Below are 22,996 nucleotides of genomic sequence, written 5' to 3' on the forward strand. Positions count from 1 at the left end.
TGTGGACTTGTTCAATATGAAGCAAAAAGTTTTCCATTGTGTGCACAAAACATAACCCAGGCCTTTATTTGGATGGGATGTACAATGGGGAACATTATGCTGATGGGAGACATCACAATCAAATATTTTTCATACAAAAAAAAAGTATAGCATTGCTCTCCTTTTGCCTATGGGACAATCCATGGGTAAACAATTGATTTTAAGGCTGAACAAAAACCTCTGTAAATCAACTGAGGAAAATACACACAAAATACTGACCATATACTACCGCGATGCTCTATAAAAGGGCTGTTCAATGTCTGTCCTGGAGGGCCGAAACACTTCTGCTTTTCATCCTCTGCTAATAAGGGACTAATTCAGACTTGGGACACCAGGGTGCAATTCACTTGGATTGTAGTTCTTTCCATCAGCAGTGCCATTCACACCCAGTCCCTGCTATGGCTCTCAAAGACATGTATATCTAAGATCAGTTCAAGGCCTCAGCTCAGCGCACGTGCTGCACAGATTCAGTCATTTCAAAATCATCTGTATTGACCTCAAGAAAAACAAACAAATATATTGACACTATCCATATAATCTAGAGATCAGTGGAACTGAGCTAAACAGAGTTGGTGGGGGTCCAATAGGTGAAGGTATGGCCCATCAGAACTAGGGCTCCTTTTGGCATCCCCAACAGCATCAGTGAGACGAGGTTCACTCCGGGATGGAGGGTGGCCAGTCCACATCTACAGACTGAGGAACGCACAGAGAGAGAAAGACTAAACTCAGAAGAACCCTTTTGAGTCACCTGCATGTTCAATCATAGTTCGGCAATTTTCTATATTTGTATTCTTAGCTTGAAAGCACAGACTGCTTTCAAGGTAAGGAAACCAATATCGAAATAAGTAAAATCGCTTTATCCCTTTCAATGATTAATTAACTTTTCAACTGTGTCTCGATATTTTTAATACAATAATCCCTGTGCACTGTCTTATTTTAATATCCCACAAAAAGCTAGATACTTTTATTGTCAACTTTCTAAAATACCCACCTCAACGTCCAGCTCTAGGATATCAGTCTCAGTCTTCAGCAGATCACACAGATTGGGCTTGGTGCGACCAAAGTCTCCGTGGACAAACTCCTTGATGTAACTGGGAACAGCTAAGGTAAAGACATTGGGTGAGTTGTTCATGATAAAAAAAATTGAATGTGTTATTATGTGTGTAAGTATATAACTGTGAATGTCTCTCAACCTTAACACCTCCCTTTGTGTGTACGTGTGGGTTTGTGTATTGCACTGTTTTGCTTCGTTCTGTGTAAAGGATACGTCCCTGCCTGCGTGCGCAGCTTCAGGTGGAAGTGATGCGCGTCCAGGAAGCATGTACTCATGGTGTGAATGACGCGCTCTCTGACGGCCAGCGGCCTGCGATGCAACACTCTTAGTGGCGTCTTCTGAGCTAGCTTCAACTCCTATATGACCAAGCCAAAGAATATCAACACATACCGTAGGTAGGCAGAACTTTATTTTAAGGTACTGTTTACACTGAATGAGCAAACCAAAGTTTATAGAACACATACCATAAAATAAACTACAACCAAGATGTTTACCACTGTGATTTTATATGCAAATATAATGTCATTTAAAAATAGCATTCAACACTCACTTTGGTTTCCTCTAAGAACGTGATGTCGTCTTTGTTGATGGCTTTCTGGGTCCATATGAGGGCGGTGTACGACTTGGTCTTGTCCTCCTCACCCTCCTTCATGTGACCCATAGCATCTCTACACACACACACACACACACACACACACACACACACACACACACACACACACACACACACACACACACACACACACACACACACACAGTATGACCTGTCAGCATCATTCTTAGGTCTCTGGACAGAAGTGAGACCCATTTTTCTACTGCGTCGCTCACCTGCTTACGATCTGTAGATCTCGTACTCGGATTTTGTCAGAGGACTGGTTGATGGTCTGTGAGAAGAAAATATAGGGCTGTGGTCAAGTCCTGTGTGTGTTTGACTCTGCAGAGACGCTGTGTGTGTGTGACCCTGCAGAGACACTGTGTGTGTGACCCTGCAGAGACACTGTGTGTGTGACCCTGCAGAGACACTGTATGTGTGTGACCCTGCAGAGACACTGTATGTGTGTGACCCTGCAGAGACACTGTATGTGTGTGACCCTGCAGAGACACTGTATGTGTGTGACCCTGCAGAGACACTGTGTGTGTGTGACCCTGCAGAGACACTGTGTGTGTGTGACCCTGCAGAGACACTGTGTGTGTGTGACTCTGCAGAGACACTGTATGTGTGTGACCCTGCAGAGACACTGTGTGTGTGTGACCCTGCAGAGACACTGTGTGTGTGTGACCCTGCAGAGACACTGTGTGTGTGTGACCCTGCAGAGACACTGTGTGTGTGTGACCCTGCAGAGACACTGTGTGTGTGTGACCCTGCAGAGACACTGTGTGTGTGTGACCCTGCAGAGACACTGTGTGTGTGTGACCCTGCAGAGACACTGTGTGTGTGTGACCCTGCAGAGACACTGTGTGTGTGTGACCCTGCAGAGACACTGTGTGTGTGTGACCCTGCAGAGACACTGTGTGTGTGTGACCCTGCAGAGACACTGTGTGTGTGTGACCCTGCAGAGACACTGTGTGTGTGTGACCCTGCAGAGACACTGTGTGTGTGTGACCCTGCAGAGACACTGTGTGTGTGTGACCCTGCAGAGACACTGTGTGTGTGTGACCCTGCAGAGACACTGTGTGTGTGTGACCCTGCAGAGACACTGTGTGTGTGTGACCCTGCAGAGACACTGTGTGTGTGTGTGACCCTGCAGAGACGCTGTGTGTGTGTGACCCTGCAGAGACGCTGTGTGTGTGTGACCCTGCAGAGACACTGTATGTGTGTGACCCTGCAGAGACGCTGTGTGTGTGTGACCCTGCAGAAACGCTGTATGTGTGTGACCCTGCAGAGACGCTGTGTGTGTGTGTGACCCTGCAGAGACGCTGTGTGTGTGTGACCCTGCAGAGACGCTGTGTGTGTGTGACCCTGCAGAGACACTGTATGTGTGTGACCCTGCAGAGACGCTGTGTGTGTGTGACCCTGCAGAAACGCTGTATGTGTGTGACCCTGCAGAGACACTGTGTGTGTGTGACCCTGCAGAGACGCTGTGTGTGTGTGACCCTGCAGAGACACTGTATGTGTGTGACCCTGCAGAGACACTGTGTGTGTGTGACCCTGCAGAGACGCTGTATGTGTGACCCTGCAGAGACGCTGTATGTGTGTGACCCTGCAGAGACGCTGTATGTGTGTGAACCTGCAGAGACACTGTGTGTGTGTGACCCTGCAGAGACGCTGTGTGTGTGTGACCCTGCAGAGACGCTGTGTGTGTGTGACCCTGCAGAGACGCTGTGTGTGTGTGACCCTGCAGAGACGCTGTATGTGTGTGACCCTGCAGAGACGCTGTATGTGTGTGAACCTGCAGAGACGCTGTGTGTGTGTGACCCTGCAGAGACGCTGTATGTGTGTGACCCTGCAGAGACGCTGTATGTGTGTGACCCTGCAGAGACACTGTGTGTGTGTGACCCTGCAGAGACGCTGTATGTGTGTGACCCTGCAGAGACGCTGTATGTGTGTGACCCTGCAGAGACACTGTGTGTGTGTGACTCTGCAGAGACGCTGTATGTGTGTGACCCTGCAGAGACGCTGTGTGTGTGTGACTCTGCAGAGACGCTGTGTGTGTGTGACCCTGCAGAGACGCTGTATGTGTGTGACCCTGCAGAGACGCTGTGTGTGTGTGACTCTGCAGACACTGTGTGTGTACCTCCTGCAGCTGTCGGACCTCTGCCTTATTGAACCTGGCTCTGTGAGGATTTAGCAGCTCCAGTGCAAACGGACGACCTGCGAAGGGGGAGACACCTCCGTTACACCTCACATTGACGGAAACAAGGACTGAGGATGTGTAAACATACATGTATGTTGTGTGTCTGACCATTTCCAAGTGTCCGCACATCCACGTCCTCCCTTCCTGAGGAGGAGAAATTAAACCCTGCGAAGACCAGAAGGACAAGAGGAGAAAGACATTACTTGAAATACCAGATTCATTCACCAGTGTATTCTTTTGGATCTGTCTTTCTCATTGACTTAGATAGACATTGGATCATTGCATCTGTCCCATTATGGCATCAGTGAGAGCATGGGCAGCGCCATTTAGGCCATCTCTTTTGAACTAGTCAATTTTCTTCTTCTACTACTTCTATGAATTGGCAAAAGAACTGAAAGGGTGCATACTGCTACCTGTAGTGTGTTTGAACAGGTATGAAGCCATGGTTGCTGATTGACTGCCACCTGTAGCTATGGCACATTTGCTCACGAGTATAATTAATTGGCTAATCCCTCCTGATGACCTTGGTGGAATCATGTGATTCTTCATTAACCCATAGGAAGTCCCACCAGTTGACTACTTCAAAATGGTGAAAGTTCTCAATTGCGCTGCCCATGCTAAAACAGGCTTTTGGGCCCTCTATCTATCTCTATGGTCTGTCTATCCCGAGGAAATAATTTGTAGAGCCTACCAGATTCAGTAAGGAGAAAACGTTTAAAAACAGAGCGAAACAAGGAGGTTCTACCTGAACTCATCTAATAAGAACACAGATTTTTGTTTCCTGTTGCAAAACATTTTGCTACAGTGTGGCCTTATGAACACCACCCAGTATACGCTCACCCTCGGCCCGGAAAGAGGAGAGGAGGGGGGCAGCGATTAGCTCCTCCACCGAGGACTCCATCCTCCTCTCTCCGTCAATCACCCAGGGGGTCTGGGGCAGGGTGCGGGAGAACTTGTTGTACCTTCCTAAAAACACAGGGACAAACATAAAGGTGTCAATTCAAACCCTTAAAAACAACTCTTCAGTATTGGATTGTAAATAACCGTAAAATCCCAAGGCATGACGGGTGAATCCTAACTTTTCCTTACTTAGCCCTGCATTGATGTCAATGGGGGATTAAGTGAAAATTTGACTTACCTAAGTGGATGTTAGGATTCGCCCCCAACTGAATACATTACTGACGTGTAAAGTGAACGGACCCCACTCTTGATAATCTCAAAGCCCTCCTTTGGTTCAAATCATCCAAAAGGGATGTCATAAACAACCTTACCTGCCACAAATACAGAAACGTGAAGACACTGCACGTCTTGAGCGATGCATTTGCTTGCTGGCCTTGTAGGGGGACAGGGGAACTTTCTAGCGAGAGAAAATAAATATCATTGAGCAATACATGCAGTTAGATTGTGAGTTTTCTCAAAAGAGTGAAGACAGAGAAACAGTAAAAATGTATAATAATAAGCAAGAATAACGTGATTACTTACTTCAGAAACTTCTCATCGGAAACCTTCTCGAGGGCTTTGACCACGGCCATTCTAGTGAAGACATTCTGTTGTGGGACAATAAACTAGAGATCAGAGAAAAGACAGTAACACAGAGAGATATGGAATGACAAAGAATGAACAGTATGTCGCCATTGGTAACAAAAAAGCAATTGGACGAAAACATTCACAGGACTTATCAAAACCATTTATACCAACGACCCATTTTGCTCAAATGTCACGTGACATGGCTCCAATTGGCTTTTTCACTCACCTGTTTGTTCTTAGTTGGTCTGAAGCAGTCTGAACAGATGACAGCCCTGATTGCAAGAATAAACCAGAGAAGTAGAATGTAGTTTCATAAAAATCCTTACATATTACATTCAATATTACATGTATTTTGCTATCAATCAGTCAGTCAATCAGTCCTTCCACACGTCCGTCCATCCATCCCTCCCGCCATCCATCTAGCAGTCTAGTCAATCTATTCATCTTATCTATTCCCTGAGGAGTAGTGTGATTGGAGGACTTACAGGAAGTGGCAGTCTGAGTCTGTCTCTGGGTGTGTAAAACCCACGCCCACCTCAAACTGTTCAGTTTGTCGACTGATCTGTAGGATGAAGAGGAAAATAAAATGTAATAAAAATAGAACTAAAAAAAATCCAGAATAAAAATAAATTCCTTTCAGGAATTCATATAATTTTGTCACTTACATTTGATTTGATTTGCCTTTATTTTACCAGGGTAAGTTTACTGAGAGAACACTTATCACAGTGCAAGTCGGTTTGTTATACCGTAACTGTATGACAAATCTTTTTCAACAGTGGTGTCTGACCCATCAGCATGTGAAGCTACTGTATGGCTACTTCCGGGTCATGGGTCACTGACCTTGGTCACCACAGGTATGCCCCCCAGCTCTTTGGACACCAGTCCCTGCATGGTCCACTTGAAGGCCTCCTTCACCTGGATGACATCATCCATATCGAGGCACATAGACTTCTCCCTGTTTGGTAACAAATTCAACATAATTAATGAAAGTATTAAAAACCCCTAAGGTCGATGGTCCGCGCCCCTGCGGAAATGGAATTAACATAATACAAACATCCCCATAAAAATCTGTCAGTTTAATCTAGAGATACTGCTTTTTTGCATTGGATGCACCTTGATCCATCACTTCCGCTTCGGAGGTGAAAGAACTAGAGCAGTGTGTCAGACCATGAGACTTCGGTCTACTCACAAAATTGTCTGTAGTGTCTGAACGGTTTATTACTCTATGGAAAGATGAGACTCTCACGAACACAATGGTGTTCTCCGTTTTACTCTACAACCCCCACAAGCGTCTTGGGACTCGTCTGAAGTCGGTACAGCAGATCTTCCAACTTATGTCTGTAGCGTCCGAACAGTTTGGGCTACACACTAATTTTATTTATTATTTATTTGACCTTTATTTAACCAGTTAAGCCAGTTGAGAACAAGTTCTCATTTACCACTGCAACCTGGGGCCAAGATAAAGCAAAGCAGTGTGACAAAAATAACAACACAGAGTTACACATGGGATAAACAAAGGTACAGTCAATAACACAATAGAAAAATGTATGTACAGTGTGGGCAAATGTAGAAGAGTAGAGAGGCAAGGCAATAAATAGGCCATAGAGGTGAAATAATGACAATTTAGCATTATCACTGGAGTGATAGATGTGTAGATGATGATGTGCAAGTAAAGATACTGGGGTGCAAAAGAGCAAAAAATAAATAATATGGGGATGAGGTAGTTCGGTGTGCTATTTACAGATGGGCTGTGTACAGGTACAGTGATCGGTAAGCTGCTCTGACAGCTGATGCTTAAAGTTAGTAAGGGAGATATAAGTCTCCAGCTTCAGTGATTTTTGCAATTCGTTCCAGTCATTGGTAGCAGAGAACTGTAAAGAAAGGCGGCCAAAGTAGGTTTTTGGCTTTAGGGATGACCAGTGAAATATACCTGCTGGAGCACGTGCTACGGGTGGGTGTTGCTATGGTGACCAGTGAGCCGAGATAAGGCGGGGCTTTATCTAGCAAAGACTTATAGATGACCTGGAGCCAGTGGGTTTGGCGACGAATATGTAGCGCGGGCCAGCCAACGAGAGCATACAGGTCACAGTGGTGGGTAGTATATGGGGCTTTGGTGACAAATCGGATGGCACTGTGATAGACTACATCCAATTTGCTGAGTAGAGTGTTGGAGGCTATTTTGTAAATGATATCGCCGAAGTCAAGGATCGGTAGGATAGTCAGTTTTACGAGGGTATGTTTGGCAGGATGAGTGAAGGAGGCTTTGTTGCGAAATAGGAAGCCGATTCTAGATTTAATTTTGGATAGGAGACGCTTAATGTGAGTCTGGAAGGAGAGTTTACAGTCTAACCAGACACCTAGGTATTTGTAGTTGTCCACATATTCTAAGTCAGACCAGTCCAGAGTAGTGATGCTAGGCGGGTGGGCAGGTGCGGGCAGCAATCGGTTGAAGAGCATGCATTTAGTTTTACTTGCATTTAAGAGCAGTTGTTGGCCACGGAAGGAGTGTTGTATGGCATTGAATCTCGTTTGGAGGTTTGTTAACACAGTGTCCAAGGAAGGGCCAGATGTATACAAAATGGTGTCGCCTGCGTAGAGGTGAATCAGAGAATCACCAGCAGCAAGAGCGACATCATTGATGTATACAGAGAAACGAGTCGGCCCGAGAATTGAAAACTGTGGCACCCCCATAGAGACTGCCAGAGGTCCAGACAACAGGCCCTCCGAATTGACACACTGAACTTTATCTGAGAAGTAGTTGGTGAACCAGGCGAGGCAGTAATTTGAGAAACCAAGGCTATTGAGTCTGCCGATAGGAATGCGGTGATTGACAGAGTCGAAAGCCTTGGCCAGGTCGTTGAAAACGGCTGCACAGTACTGTCTTTTATCGATGGCGGTTATGATATCGTTTAGGACCTTGAGCGTGGCTGAGGTGCACCCATGACCAGCTCGGAAACCAGATTGCATAGTGGAGAAGGAATGGTGGGATTCGAAATGGTCGGTGATCTGTTTGTTAACTTGGCTTTCGAAGACTTTAGAAAGGCAGGGCAGGATGGATATAGGTCTGTAACAGTTTGGAGAGGGGGAAGAGGGACATAACCGCAGCAGCTTTCCAATCTTTAGGGATCTCAGATGATACGAAAGAGAGGTTGAACAGGCTAGTAATAGGGGTTGCAACAATTTCGGCGGATAATTTTACAAAGAGAGGGTCCAGATTGTCTAACCCAGCTGATTTGTAGGGATCCAGATTTTGCAGCTCTTTCAGAACATCAGCTATCTGGATTTGGGTGAAGGAGAAGCGGGGGGGTGGCTTAGGCAAGTTGCTGCGGGGGGTACTGAGCTGTTGGCCGGGGTAGGGGTAGCTAGGTGGAAAGCATGGCCAGCCGTAGAAAAATGCTTATTGAAATTCTCGATTATCGTAGGTGATTTATCGGTGGTGACAGTGTTTCCTAGCCTCAGTACAGTGGGCAGCTGGGAGGAGCTCTTATTCTCCGTGGACTTTACAGTGTCCCAAAACTTTTTGGAATTAGTGCTACAGGATACACATTTCTGTTTGAAAAATCTAGCCTTAGCTTTCCTAACTGAATATTGGTTCCTGACTTCCCTGAAAAGTTCCATATCGGCTTCCATATCGGCTTCCTAAACAATAACTAACCAAAACAGCAGAAGACAAGGCATATTGACATTAGAGAGAGGCATGTGTAGCCGAGTGATCATAGGGTCCAATGAGCAGCAATAGGTGAGTCAGCGAGCCGTTTGGTAGTCGCTACTACGCTAGGCGAGCTGGAGACACGGCGATTCAGAAAGCTAGCGGGCCGGGGCTAGCAGATGGGTCTTTGGTGACATCGCAATGGAAAAGCCTGTTGAAACCACATCGGACGATTACGTCGGCAGACCAGTCGTGATGGATCGGCGGGGCTCCGTGTCGGAAATAAAGGATCCAGGCCAAAATAATATGGGCGAGACTCTCAGGAACACATACATGTCGGTTGTTTTGCTCTAGGACGTCCAGAGGCCTCACAAGACATGTCTGATGGTCCCCCCCGTACAAGTTGAAAAAATGAATGGAAGTATATATGGAGACTGTTTAGTGCCAAAAAATAACAACAAATATTTCTTGATCTTTCTTATATCTCTCAGATATTGGACAGACACTTCAGAACAAACTTCCTTTAGATTTTTTTGGGGGGGACTATCTGTTGTTCCATGTAGTGAATCTGTTATTCAATGCGTTTGTATGGGCTAATAGCAGTAAGGCCAGATAGCATTTTTCATTTAAATTTTAAATATATTTTTGGGATACTTCCAGGGGTCTTACAATTCAAAATCAAATAGCTAAATGATCCTTGGTATGACCTTCTTAAAACAATTCCATATAACTTAGTAGAACCCCGCCCTCCCCTGACTTAGACTGTTATGGGTTAAGACATGACATGACGTTATAAAAGGTAACGTGAAAGATGTGTGGTCATAATATAGAACACTGTAATATTTCAATGTGATTATACTTTCAGATTAGAATGATTTCTTTAACGGAGAGAAATTAGGCTAGATAGATGGACGCCACTCTGGTGTAGCGAACTTACCTCACTTCCTTCTTTACATGCAGCCAACAAGAGTGCTGTAGGAGTGTGGCAGAGAGAGAGGAGGGTACATGTTCAGAAATGAGTAACCCCTTGTCTGTTTACAAGCATCCGTCATGCACACCCTAATGGGAGTGCCACATCTAGAAACAATGGCTCTTGCGATTGCACTTCAGTCTACTCTGGAGTAGATAGACGCAGTACCACTAACTATGAGGTAACTATGCTCTCTAATGGCCAACCCAGGGACATGATACTGCATTATTGACTGTATCAAAGTCTCGCACTGCCACACATCAACCTGTATAGAATGACTGGTGTCCAGGCTAGACTGACTGAGTGGCTATGACAGAATCAACTGAGGTTAAAATAATCATACGTTTCTATTGAATGGAAGTTGTTTTGAGACAAACCATTTGGATATACTGTAAGCTGATAGGTAGACAATTGCGTGACATCAGTTATCAGCCAAGGCCTACAATGTAACCACTGACCTCTCTGACAGACAGCTGGGCCGGTAGGGAGACGGACAGTACCATCGTGTCAAACTGGTAGTTTTTGGCCTTCACCACCTCCGATATCTGCACACACACACAAAAACAGTATCATGAATCCCCCCCCCCCAAATTCCAGTGTTGGTTCTGTCCTCAAGCTGTGGTATTTGAGGCATATTCTGGTAGACTGGAGCATTGATTGATGATGGGGTATTTGATCACTAGGCAGGTACTAAGGTCTTTCATTTCATTTTAATCTTCAAGGTTGTGTCCTAAAATGGTACCCTATTATCTATATGGTGCACTACTTTTGACCAGGGTGTCATTTGGGACACACCTAAAGACGTACATAGTCATAGGTATCATGTAAAACAACAGTGACTCCTAATGCAATAGGATTAATAGTGACCAAACACACCTTTATGGCATAGGCTTCATCACAGAACTGCTGTAGAACTCCCAGGCACACCACACACACGTCCGAGCCCGCTGGCTCGGCGTCGCCTTCCTCCATCATCGTGGGAACCACAGCAGAGTCGCCTTCTGATTGGACGTCCGTCTCTGCGGCATCCATCTTGATTTTTTTACTAGGGGGGTCTTCTGTGTGCTGCTCCAGCACGGCTGCATCTTGGGATCCGTTATTCTCTGGATCACTGACGAAAGCACAAAGTTCCCTTGCTGTATCCTGAGCATGACAAACAGAAAAACATTATTCAGCAACAAAAAAATATATTAAAATGTCTGCCAGCAATTCAGTTCACCGACAATATGACAGCAAGTTGGATCATGGGCACAATTCTTCTAAAGGAGCACACCTAGGTCACCTACAAAGTAGCGTCTGCCACAGGCTTTCACGCAAAGCGTGAAGCCGAGGCTACCTACAAAGAAGAACGTTGGAGCTACTTAATTGTCTTTGCACTTGTATCTCTGAAATGTCTGTATGTCTGTCCCTGCTTTAAGTGCAAAGACAATACAATGCAGCAAGAGCACTGGCCTCATAAGACTGGCGGTAGGCCGACTGCACACCCAAGCAGCAGAACCTCAGGACACAGCGGGCGCAGCATCCTGCTTCCAGCAGCTTCTTCACTATTGGTCTATCTTTCTCCTTCAAGGGCAACATAATACTGCTGTAAAATGGACAGAGATCATAGATTGATGAGATCAGTAAGAAAGTTGAATGTACAGTTATGTCTGGCAAACCCACTACAAGTTAGCTGACAGTAGAATCAGTGCTACTGTAAGTTATCTAAGAGTAATATCATATGCACATCACCATGCTCATAACATATCACACACTGTAGGGTGAGGTTACAATCATTGGTAGCTGAAGCTAAGCTTGCAAGCACACTTTGCACTACAAATATACACTGCTCAAAAAAATAAAGGGAACACTTAAACAACACAATGTAACTCCAAGTCAATCACACTTCTGTGAAATCAAACTGTCCACTTAGGAAGCAACAGTAATTGACAATAAATTTCACATGCTGTTGTGCAAATGGAATAGACAAAAGGTGGAAATTATAGGCAATTAGTAAGACACCCCCAAAAAGGGAATGGTTCTGCAGGTGGTGACCACACACCACTTCTCAGTTCCTATGCTTCCTGGCTGATGTTTTGGTCACTTTTGAATGCTGGCGGTGCTTTCACTCTAGTGGTAGCATGAGACGGAGTCTACAACCCACACAAGTGGCTCAGGTAGTGCAGCTCATCCAGGATGGCACATCAATGCGAGCTGTGGCAAAAAGGTTTGTTGTATCTGTCAGTGTAGTGTCCAGAGCATGGAGGCGCTACCAGGAGACAGGCCAGTACATCAGGAGACGTGGAGGAGGCCGTAGGGGGGCAACAACCCAGCAGCAGGACCGCTACCTCCGCCTTTGTGCAAGGAGGTGCACTGCCAGAGCCCTGCAAAATGACCTCCAGCAGGCCACAAATGTGCATGTGTCTGCTCAAACGGTCAGAAACAGACTCCATGAGGGTGGTATGAGGGCCTGACGTCCACAGGTGGGGGTTGTGCTTACAGCCCAACACCGTGCAGGACGTTTGGCATTTGCCAGAGAACACCAAGATTGGCAAATTCGCCACTGGCGCCCTGTGCTCTTCACAGATGAAAGCAGGTTCACACTGAGCACATGAGCACGTGACAGACGTGACAGAGTCTGGAGACGCCATGGAGAACGTTCTGCTGCCTGCAACATCCTCCAGCATGACCGGTTTGGTGGTGGGTCAGTCATGGTGTGGGGTGGCATTTCATTGTGGGGCCGCACAGCCCTCCATGTGCTCGCCAGAGGTAGCCTGACTGCCATTAGGTACCGAGATGAGATCCTCAGACCCCTTGTGAGACCATATGCTGACACATGCACATTTGTGGCCTGCTGGAGGTCATTTTGCAGGGCTCTGGCAGTGCACCTCCTTGCACAAAGGCGGAGGTAGCGGTCCTGCTGCTGGGTTGTTGCCCTCCTACGGCCTCCTCCACGTCTCCTGATGTACTGGCCTGTCTCCTGGTAGCGCCTCCATGCTCTGGACACTACACTGACAGACACAACAAACCTTTTTGCCACAGCTCGCATTGATGTGCCATCCTGGATGAACTGCACTACCTGAGCCACTTGTGTGGGTTGTAGACTCCGTCTCATGCTACCACTAGAGTGAAAGCACCGCCAGCATTCAAAAGTGACCAAAACATCAGCCAGGAAGCATAGGAACTGAGAAGTGGTCTGTGGTCACCACCTGCAGAACCATTCCTTTTTTGGGGGTGTCTTACTAATTGCCTATAATTTCCACCTTTTGTCTATTCCATTTGCACAACAGCATGTGAAATTTATTGTCAATCACTGTTGCTTCCTAAGTGGACAGTTTGATTTCACAGAAGTGTGATTGACTTGGAGTTACATTGTGTTGTTTAAGTGTTCCCTTTATTTTTTTGAGCAGTGTAGTTATGGGGGCTATAATCTCCGTTAACCCAGAAGTAAAATGTAATGTGTACTACTGTACAATACTGGACAAGGCTGCTTGCTCTGAGACACATTGCTAGCACTAGGTCACACTCGCAGCCCTGTGTGGATGTTGATGCATTTCATGTTATAATGTGCAGCTAGCCAATACAGCTAACTCGCTACTGTAGTTTCTAAAATAGCTATAGCTTTATCAGAGAATACAAATAAGCACAAGCTTGCGAAGCAAAAACAACAAGTCATAAACCTACCTTGAATGGCAAATGAACTACAGACTTTGTAAGACAATCAAATGTTTATGTAAAGCGAGAACAGAGTTCAGTCAAAGACAGTTTAGAAACTCTGTGGTTCAGTCATTTGGTTTCTCAGCATGCAGCTAACGTTACAGGAACAAGACCGCATCAGATGTAGACACAACAGGTCGAATTAGATAGATTCATCTGTTGATGAGGTTGGATTTCATAATTTTGATCAACACCACAGGTCCCTTAATTGTATACAATATCCCTACCAGTACCTTTACATAACTGTATATACATATTAATTCGTTAAACTGTACAACAAACTAGTTTGATGCGCACAGTGCTCTACTAGCCTAGTCTCATCCCACATATAAACCCGCATGGCAAATTGTCAGACAGCTAAAAACGTCATATCAAAGCGCCTTCGAAGTTGACAGGAGGGTCCTTTTTCTACTAGAGTCGTAATCGGTGGCTCTGGAAGGTTCTGGAAAGAGCGAGAGATAAATTCGAATCTGGACCCATCTGAAGTCAAGCAGCCCTTTCTGTGTTTTTGGTTACATCTGTCCCCATCAAAAGTATTTTAGTAACATATTCCGACGAAAATAAGTAAGGATGCTTGAAGCAATGGCTGGACCGAAGATGCCAAGTGGTGGGATGAGAAACAAAGGACGAGGGGCATATGTGGACCGTGACAAGCCAGCACAGATTCGGTTCAGTAACATCTCCGCAGGAAAGGGTAAACTACAAATACAGTATTCGTATTTCATTGTTGGACGAATAAATACCTACCCCTGACGCTTGTTTGCTTCAGACAGCTGCTGCGACACTCCCTTTTCGAATGAATGAATGGATGCTACTGCTGGCTCAATCTGGGCAGGGCAACCGTTAGCCACAAGTTGGTACCCAGTTAGCAAGCTAGAATCTGTTACAGAGTAAATCATGAAGGATGCATGAAGGTTCTAAAGAACATTGGCATTAGTGTACAATCTAGCAACCGTGACCAGATAATCATCTTTATTGTACCCTAGCTTTGTTAGGACCAACAATTGACTAAATGAACTGTCCTGATGTCATGAGCATCGATGTATGTACTCTACTCTTTAACCAATGGAGTATCTTGGAGTCTTCTTGTCCCCCTCAGTAGTCAAGCAGTAAATATTGTCCATAGAATGTGTGTCCTCTTTGTGGAAGTAACAGATTTGTTTTGTTTGACAGCTGTCGCTGAATGCATCAGAACCAGCCTTGGCCCTAAGGGGATGGACAAAATGGTAATTAAATGTGGTTATTTACATCAGTACTCTTGACTTCTCTTTACCATCTCTCAAGTTTTGGTCATTTTGTCTGTAACTGAAAAAGGAATTGATTATTTCAGATTCAGGATGGGAAGGGTGATGTGACCATCACCAATGATGGGGCCACCATCCTGAAACAGATGCAGGTGCTGCACCCTGCAGCCAAGATGGTAAGGTTCAAGATAAGGGAGCTGGGGATATGTTCCCAAGTTTCTGCACTGTCATCTACAATTGTTGTGGCCTTTTTTTGTTGAAATGGTAAATTTCTGCTCTGACATCTGGCAAGGCACTATCATTTTTTCGGTGATAATTCACATTTTCTTAAAGGCTATTTCTTAAAGGCATCTTTGGGGAACTTTCCTCTCTAGCGTCTATGTCCTTTTGAAAGATCAACAATATCAGGAGTCTGAAGCTATGTTTGTCTTTCAGATGGTGGAGCTGTCCAAAGCCCAGGATATTGAGGCTGGCGACGGCACAACTTCTGTGGTCGTGATTGCTGGTGCCCTGCTTGACGCATGTGCCAAGTTGCTTCAGAAGGGTAAATGATGAGGAACCAATGGAATAGTTATCAAAAGGGCAAACCCCACCTGCCTGGCAAACTTAGTAAAAAAAAAAGTGCTTATGCCAGACTGCGGCAAATGCCTGAACAGCAGCCTTGAAGCTCTCCCAGGCTTGGTGACAACTGGTTTACACTATAAACTCCTAGACCAGAATCAGTTCTAATCTAACGGAGTCCCTGCATCCGAAAGTTAATACAAACTGCCTGTCCTCTCCTTCTCCACCAGGAATCCACCCCACCACAATCTCTGAGTCGTTCCAGAAGGCGGTGGATAAGGGCGTGGAGGTGCTGACGGGCATGAGCCAGCCGGTGCTCCTGAGCGACCGCGAGACACTGCTGAACAGCGCCACCACCTCCCTGTGCTCCAAGGTGGTGTCGCAGTACTCCAGCCTGCTTGCGCCCATGAGTGTGGACGCCGTGATGCGCGTCATCGACCCGGCCACCGCCACCGGCGTGGACCTGCACGATATCCACATTGTCAAGAAGTTGGGGTGAGGAGGGAGGGGAAGGGTGGTGGCTCCAGATTATGCACTCACTACTATAAATAGTTCTGGATAAGAGCGTCTGCTAAATGACTAAAATGTAAATGTTTAGTTAGGATTACCAACAGGGTTGTTTACAGGATTGACTTCTGGGTCATGTTCATTAGGGCAACAGGAAATGTTCAAATGTTTAGCAATGGAAAATTTGTTTTTCTTATTGGAAAAGTCCAGGTAGTCCCTCCCCTTTTGCAGTTCCTTTTCTGCCGTTTAGTACCTAATGAAAACATGATCCAGCAGTATACCATGGGTTACTAATGTATTATCAGTGTCATACCGTTACCATCCCTTCCCTGAAGCTTCTGACAGCTTCCAACAGTTACATTTCAGTTGGACTAGGCACATTTTCACTCCCCAGTTCTCTCTCTGTGAGGACGTGGACATGTCTGATGTGCCAGATCAATCTCAGGCGGTCAATTAGCAGAATGGCTCAACTTTGCTTTCCCTGCCAGTCACCTTCTGACAAATGTACATCAAAAACATAGTTGTGTAATCAGCAACACAACCACACTGATGTCCTACTTGAGTGTTTATCAATGGCTTGTGCATGAATAGACACACAATCCACTGATCTCAATCGACAAAGCAAATTATTTCCTCGTGCTTTTTTATTAACTACTTTGCCTTTGTTTGGAATCAGTGAAGTAGACACTACTGCCCTTAGACAGATGTTCTACCCATAATAATGTCCTGGGTGTTTCTCTGCAGTGGGACAATTGATGACTGTGAGCTGGTGGATGGCTTAGTGTTGACCCAGAAGGTGGTCAACTCCGGCATGTCCCGTGTGGAGAAGGCCAAGATCGCCCTCATCCAGTTCTGCTTGTCCCCGCCCAAAACCGACGTAAGTCATCACAATCACTGACTGTCTCGTTGAAATTGGCTAACATGTTTGTCAGTCAATGTCCTCGATGTTATGGACTATGCCTATTTTTATCGGTTACCTTTTTATTACCCCTCAATCTTCTAATTTTCTTACAATTGTTTTGTTCCATCTCAATGTTCTTTTTGTTGGTCCCTCTCGCGTGTCGTATCCAGATGGACAACCAGATAGTAGTGTCAGACTACGCCCAGATGGACCGCGTGCTGCGCGAGGAGCGCGCCTACATCCTCAACCTCGTCAAACAGATCAAGAAGGCGGGCTGCAACGTCCTGCTCATCCAGAAGTCCATCCTCAGGTAACACCTGATGCATTACTCTCACATCACTGTGAAGGCATTATTTCATGTCACTGTAATGTAATTAATTCACTTTGTCCAACCACTCACAGTATCTAGAAATGTATTCAATAGAAGGGCAAGCATTAGCATACTTGCTAGGTGTTCCACTCCATATTAGACTCTTCCCATAGGTGGACTTCTGTCTGCGTCTCTGATGCGATCTCGATCACTGGATGACGTGCGGATGTAGACATGGTTAAAAAGTAGACCCTACTTCTTTCAGAGATGCTCTGAGCGATCTGGCCCTCCACTTCCTGAACAAGATGAAGATCATGGTGATCAAGGAGATCGAGAGGGAGGACATTGAGTTCATCTGCAAGGTAAAACAAAATAATGTTCGATTGGCCTTTACTTTGTAGGTCATGTTCTGTAACAGCCAAATGCTGGCTGACTGATGCTGAGCTAACCTTGCCCCCCCCCCACCTTGCACACCTACAGACTATCGGCACCAAGCCCATCGCCCACATTGATCAGTTCCTTCCTGAGATGATGGGCACCGCTGAGCTGGCAGAGGAGGTCAGCCTGGATGGCTCTGGCAAGCTAGTCAAGGTATGCTAATTCACTTAAACTAATCGCAATTTGGCTCAAGTAATCTCCAAGGCTTGGATACGGGACTGCTTTCAGGCTGCCATCACAACTATGCATGTGGAAGAAGGACTCGTGTCAAAATACCCACGTTTTATCCTAATGATAATACCCTTGGAACTTGTTAAATGGTCATCAAACAGGCTACATGCAATCCCTAAAATGGTCACTATGTGTATTCCAACCTTGAATGAAATGTCAATTATTTTCTTTAAATGTTCAATGTAAAAACGATTGAATGTTTCAGAAAAGCTTATTCTAACATGCTGACCACACCCCTCGCGTCACATGTAAATGTATTTCTCAACGCTCACGCACATGCTATTCAGTCATTGCACTCACAATGCTCGCGCTAAAATATAACTATTTTCTATTTGAGACCCTGCACGTCCCACCTGTCCTATCCTCATTGGTTTTTAGGAGAATATACCCACGTGGGTGACAAAGATGAACTGAGGTCCACACTCCAGTCCAGTTAGTAGTGGTAATGCAGCTTTAAGTTGGTTGCCAACTGCCACAAAGTCCAAATATGAAGCCTAAAGGAGGAGCGATTACTAGAAACCAACTCTGACCCTTGTCGGAATAGAGGACCTTGTGCATTTCAGATAAAATAATAACCCAATGTGTATCCCAGGACAAATTAGCTAGCATTAGCAATCTAGCTAGCTAAATTGGCATAAATGTTTAATGCTTTTTGACCTGTCCCCAAATGAATATACTTGGTTCAGAGTTTCAACCTGCGTGTCCTGGTCTGGTCAGCATGTTGCATAATAACTTTGGCTTGCGTCTGGTTTCAATTTCCAATTGAAAGCGAATTCATGCTGTTTCTCTCTGGCCTGTTCCACTCCATAGATCACAGGCTGCAGCAACCCCGGTAAGACAGTGAGCATCGTGGTGCGCGGCTCCAACAAGCTGGTGATCGAGGAGGCGGAGCGCTCCATCCACGACGCTCTGTGTGTCATCCGCTGCCTGGTGAAGAAGAGGTGCGTTACTGTAGCCGCTCTGGTCTGCTGTCTAAACAACACTTGCCTCTGTAGATGCATGCAGTGACGTATGTGGAATTATTACATAGAAAATGAAGCACCAGTCCCTCTAAGCTTTGCCCACTCGTGGCTGTCCGTGTCACAAGTGGCCATTTCCGGGGGACAGAGAGAACCCTCTCTTCAACCTGGGTCAGTGGCTTCACCCCTGGCTCTGGACCTGTTGAGAGGAACATACTCCTCTGAAAGAGTGCAACTACGCCTAAAATGGCTGTGAAGGATGTGCACCCTTTTTAAAGAGCGTAACAGATCTTGTGCTCGATCCCAATAGATCTTGAAACCAACCATAGATATTTCTGTTTTGTAGGATCTAAAACATCCTCTTTTTATTACAGAAGAGGGGGGGGGGAGAAGTGGGCCCAAAAGTATCTACCAGCTTAGTTATTTTCTAATAACCATTTTCTTTGCATTCATTAAATTCCTTGTTTGGTTAACTTATGTATATTGGTGGGGTTCATCTCCATCCCCGTATCCTTCACTCAATCTGATCTGAAAATGTAGTATATGTTAGCGCTATAGCCTCGAGCTTGGACGATAAACCAAAAACGATCGACTCCGACTATACCAACCACTTATCGTGGGCATTTTGCAGTTCCTTACCGTAGGTAGCCGATACTGAAGATGTGAGTTTTGGCATAAAGTAAGTTTGCTAATATGGTTGGCTGTTAATAGGTCTATTGACATCTGCAACATTTAAACTATTGGTTTTAAAGGGGTAATGCAAACAGTGGTTCACAATGTTGTAAATTTATAGTTAACATATATTAATAAAGTTAATTTATTGCAGTATGGATTTTTGTCCATATCGCCCCAATCTACTACAGCCTATTTGCTTTCACCAGTTTATCAGAATGGGGGGGGCACTTTTGTTTAATCTCTATACCTTGACTTTCTCGCCATCTCTCCCTCCCAGGGCTCTGATCGCCGGTGGCGGTGCCCCTGAGATCGAGCTGGCCCTGCGTCTGGCTGAGTACTCCCGCACGCTGCCAGGCATGGAGGCGTACTGCGTGAGGGCCTACGCAGACGCTCTGGAAGTGGTGCCGTCCACACTGGCCGAGAACGCTGGCCTCAACCCCATCTCCACTGTCACAGAGCTCCGCAATAGGCACGCCCAAGGCGAGAAGACTGCCGGGATCAATGTCCGCAAGGTATGGCCCTGCCACGCTCTCCTGGATTCTCTTATGTTTTATGCTTATTTTCACCCTGCCATAGTTTGTTCAACATTGCATCCTGAGAACCTTAAGATTTAGAACAAATGTGACTGTCTCCTGAGGCTAGTCACGCCTTGACAACACCTCATTGTCCTGGTGTGCTCGCAGTAAACTGATTTGCCTATTCATTGACTGTGGTCTCTTGTGGCCCAGCCATTCACCAGCTCGATACAGAACCTTCATTTTTGAGTGTCGTTCAGATTTACATTACTGCAGTTGCATACCAGATATGTGATTGTTTATCATGTAGAATAGGGAATTGACTCGTCTCCTCTAATTACATCTCTGCATCGTTCGAGATGTTTCACATCTGTTTAAACACCCCTGGGGTAACGATCTCCTCATTCCTCTCTCAGGGCGGTATCTCCAACATTCTGGAGGAGCTGGTGGTGCAACCTCTGCTGGTGTCTGTCAGCGCTCTGACCCTCGCCACCGAGACGGTCCGCAGCATCCTTAAAATTGATGACGTGGTAAGAGGCCAGACAGCCCTCCACTAGTGTCACCAGAGGGTGATCTCATTCAACCTGCATTAAATCTTGTATGCCTTTTTTTAGTATGGAACAGAACAGCAGACCCCCCCCCACTTTCACTTAAATTGTCCTTTTATAAGGTAATAATATTTTCCCCTTGTCTTGCAGGTGAACACCCGATAAGAAGTTACGAGAAGATTTGTCAATGTAGCAGTGTGTTACCAGTGTGTTACTGCACATGCTTGTGTCACAAGGAATCATAGGACTGGCTGTTTGCAAAGACCTGTATGTCCAGAAGTCCTCTGTAGTTGATGCATTCTGTAATTTAATTAAACAGTTTTTTTTTGACACGCCATGTCTTGTCTTTGTGTTTTTATGTGTACTTCTTCCTTGTGCTCCCTCGGTGACTGACCCCACTGATGAGCAGTTCATCTTTAAATCTCAGGCTAGTGTCACCAACGGCATGGTGTTAACGACAGGTGGCATTGGCAGTCAACTGTCAACCCTGGTTTTGGTAGTTATCACCATTTTAATACATAAATCAATCTGTGGGTCATGATGTATTTTATGCCTATAAAAACTTTACACTGAAAGTTATCAATTTAGAAATGGAATAAAGTGTTGAATATATTTTATTTAAATGCTATGTTTTTGGCATGAATAATCTGGGCTAGAAATGACGGAGCATTTTAAAGCCGCTGCTAAAACTTTGAATTTGAAAGGTGTCATATTTCAAGGTCTAAATGTTGTCATTGCAACTTTCCCCATGTACTTTGCATGTACAATGAACAAATATAAATTGTATTTAAGATTTCACTGAGTTACAGTTCATTTAAGGAAATTGGTCACTAAAAATGTATTAGGCCCTAATCTGTGGATTTTACACGACTGGGCATACAGATATGCAGCTGTTGGGCACAACTCAAATAAAAAGTAGGTCAGGAAAACCAGTTAGTATCTGGTATTACCAATTCCCTCATGTAGTGCAATGCATGGAGTTGATCAGGCTCTGGAATGTGAAGTTGCTGGATATTGGCGGGAACTGGAAAACGCTGTTGATCCAGAGCATCCCAAACATGCTCTATGGGTGACATGTCTGCGTATGCAGGCCATGGAAGACTTGAAAGACTTTCCGTGGTGGATGAATGGTACGACAATATGCCTCAGGATCTCCTCACGGAATCTGAGCATTCAAATTGCCGTCAATAAAATGCAATTATGTTTGTAGTTTATGCCTGCCCATAGTCCAGAGCTTAATTTGAGCCGGATCCTGGCATCTCTCAGATTTTACCTTGTTTGTTCTGGCACCTATTTGCCCGGCTCCGGCATTATTTATATAATTTGTTCAGTTTGCACTGTAAAAATTAAAGCGATCAGAGTTAAAGCAAGTTGCCTCCTGGTTATTTATCCCGCCTCTGAGAAAACCCATAATGTATAAGCGCCGTGATCCTTCTGTGCAATCCTTCTAATCCTTCCACACTGATTTCAGACCTGCTCTCTTATTTGTACATAGGTTATGGGGGCGGGCCGGCCGGCGAGGTAACTGATCTTGAAACAGGTCTTGGCGGTGGTGGTCAGCTAGTGAAGAGGTACCTGCGTAATCACGTCACGTAGCCAAGGATAGTCGTCTCCCTACTGAATTTGAAACTAATGGGAACACAAAATCGAAAATGAATAAGAAAAGGCAATCAACTTTGATAACGTTTTTGAAGTAGAAAAATCTTAAAATATGGTGAATGGAACCCAAAATGAGCCAAAGAACTGTCAGTGCTGGACAGGGCCGGCCCTGGACGTTCTGCTGCCCTAGGCGAGACAAATCTGCCGCCCCCCTCCCCTCCTATCCCTGCTAAACTATGTACAGCAGGGGTCAGCAATAGGTTTGGCCTACACTACAATTTAAACATTTTAGCACATCTGGTTAGTAGCCTATATAATCAGTTAAATGTCAATAACATAGCCTAATATGTTCAATATGATTACATTGATAAAATCAATGTCTATTAAATGTGTTTATTTTTATTTTTGTGTGTGTTGATTGGAGAATTAAAATAAAATGTTGAAAAATTCTCTAAAGGAGGATAATGAAAATAGAAATGCCAGGGAAGAATGGACAGAGAAATAGGCATTCTTGCCATATTTCGCCAACGTCAAACCAAAGTGTCTGTATGCAATTGTCACGTTCTGACCTTAGTTTCTTTTTTATGTCTTTGTGTTAGGTTGGTTGGGGTGGGTAGTCTATGTTCTTTTTTCTAGGTTGTTTGTTTTCTATGTGTTTGGCCTGGTGTGGTTCCCAATCAGAGGCAGCTGTTTATCGTTGTCTCTGATTGGGAGCCATATTTAGGTAACCTGGTTTCCATTGTGTGTTGTGGGTGGTTATTTTCGGTTTCAGTGTTTG

General features: G+C 45.1%; 2 protein-coding genes across 3 annotated transcripts; one reads left to right on the forward strand and one right to left on the reverse strand.

Annotated features, from left to right (window-relative positions):
* Positions 1-36: 36 nt before the first annotated feature.
* On the reverse strand, positions 37-14,050 carry pus10 (pseudouridine synthase 10). Of its 2 annotated transcripts, none has more exons than XM_055905326.1 (18): positions 13,698-14,050; positions 11,487-11,619; positions 10,911-11,177; positions 10,493-10,579; positions 10,002-10,036; positions 6,256-6,370; positions 5,901-5,977; positions 5,642-5,687; positions 5,371-5,453; positions 5,160-5,245; positions 4,729-4,854; positions 3,997-4,053; positions 3,829-3,905; positions 1,922-1,977; positions 1,644-1,761; positions 1,307-1,449; positions 1,031-1,130; positions 37-732 (listed from the first exon to the last, which is right to left on the reverse strand). In XM_055905326.1, the coding sequence occupies exons 2-18, from the start codon at positions 11,610-11,612 to the stop codon at positions 694-696; spliced, it is 1,638 nt and encodes a 545-aa protein (XP_055761301.1). In that variant the 5' UTR covers positions 11,613-11,619; positions 13,698-14,050; the 3' UTR covers positions 37-693. The 2 variants fall into 2 exon arrangements, with proteins under 2 accessions (XP_055761301.1, XP_055761306.1); XM_055905331.1 differs by having other exon boundaries at positions 5,371-5,435; positions 13,698-14,048.
* A 59-nt stretch (positions 14,051-14,109) lies between these two features.
* LOC129838409 (T-complex protein 1 subunit delta-like) lies at positions 14,110-20,954 on the forward strand. Its single transcript, XM_055905346.1, has 13 exons — positions 14,110-14,424; positions 14,904-14,956; positions 15,061-15,150; positions 15,410-15,518; positions 15,766-16,030; positions 16,787-16,919; positions 17,114-17,253; positions 17,519-17,615; positions 17,734-17,844; positions 18,733-18,863; positions 19,834-20,068; positions 20,488-20,601; positions 20,770-20,954. Exons 1-13 carry the CDS (start codon positions 14,301-14,303, stop codon positions 20,782-20,784), a joined length of 1,617 nt encoding a protein of 538 aa, XP_055761321.1. The 5' UTR covers positions 14,110-14,300; the 3' UTR covers positions 20,785-20,954.
* Positions 20,955-22,996: the final 2,042 nt, after the last annotated feature.

Source organism: Salvelinus fontinalis, chromosome 3 (assembly GCF_029448725.1).
Source record: "Salvelinus fontinalis isolate EN_2023a chromosome 3, ASM2944872v1, whole genome shotgun sequence".
Lineage (NCBI taxonomy): Eukaryota > Metazoa > Chordata > Actinopteri > Salmoniformes > Salmonidae > Salvelinus > Salvelinus fontinalis.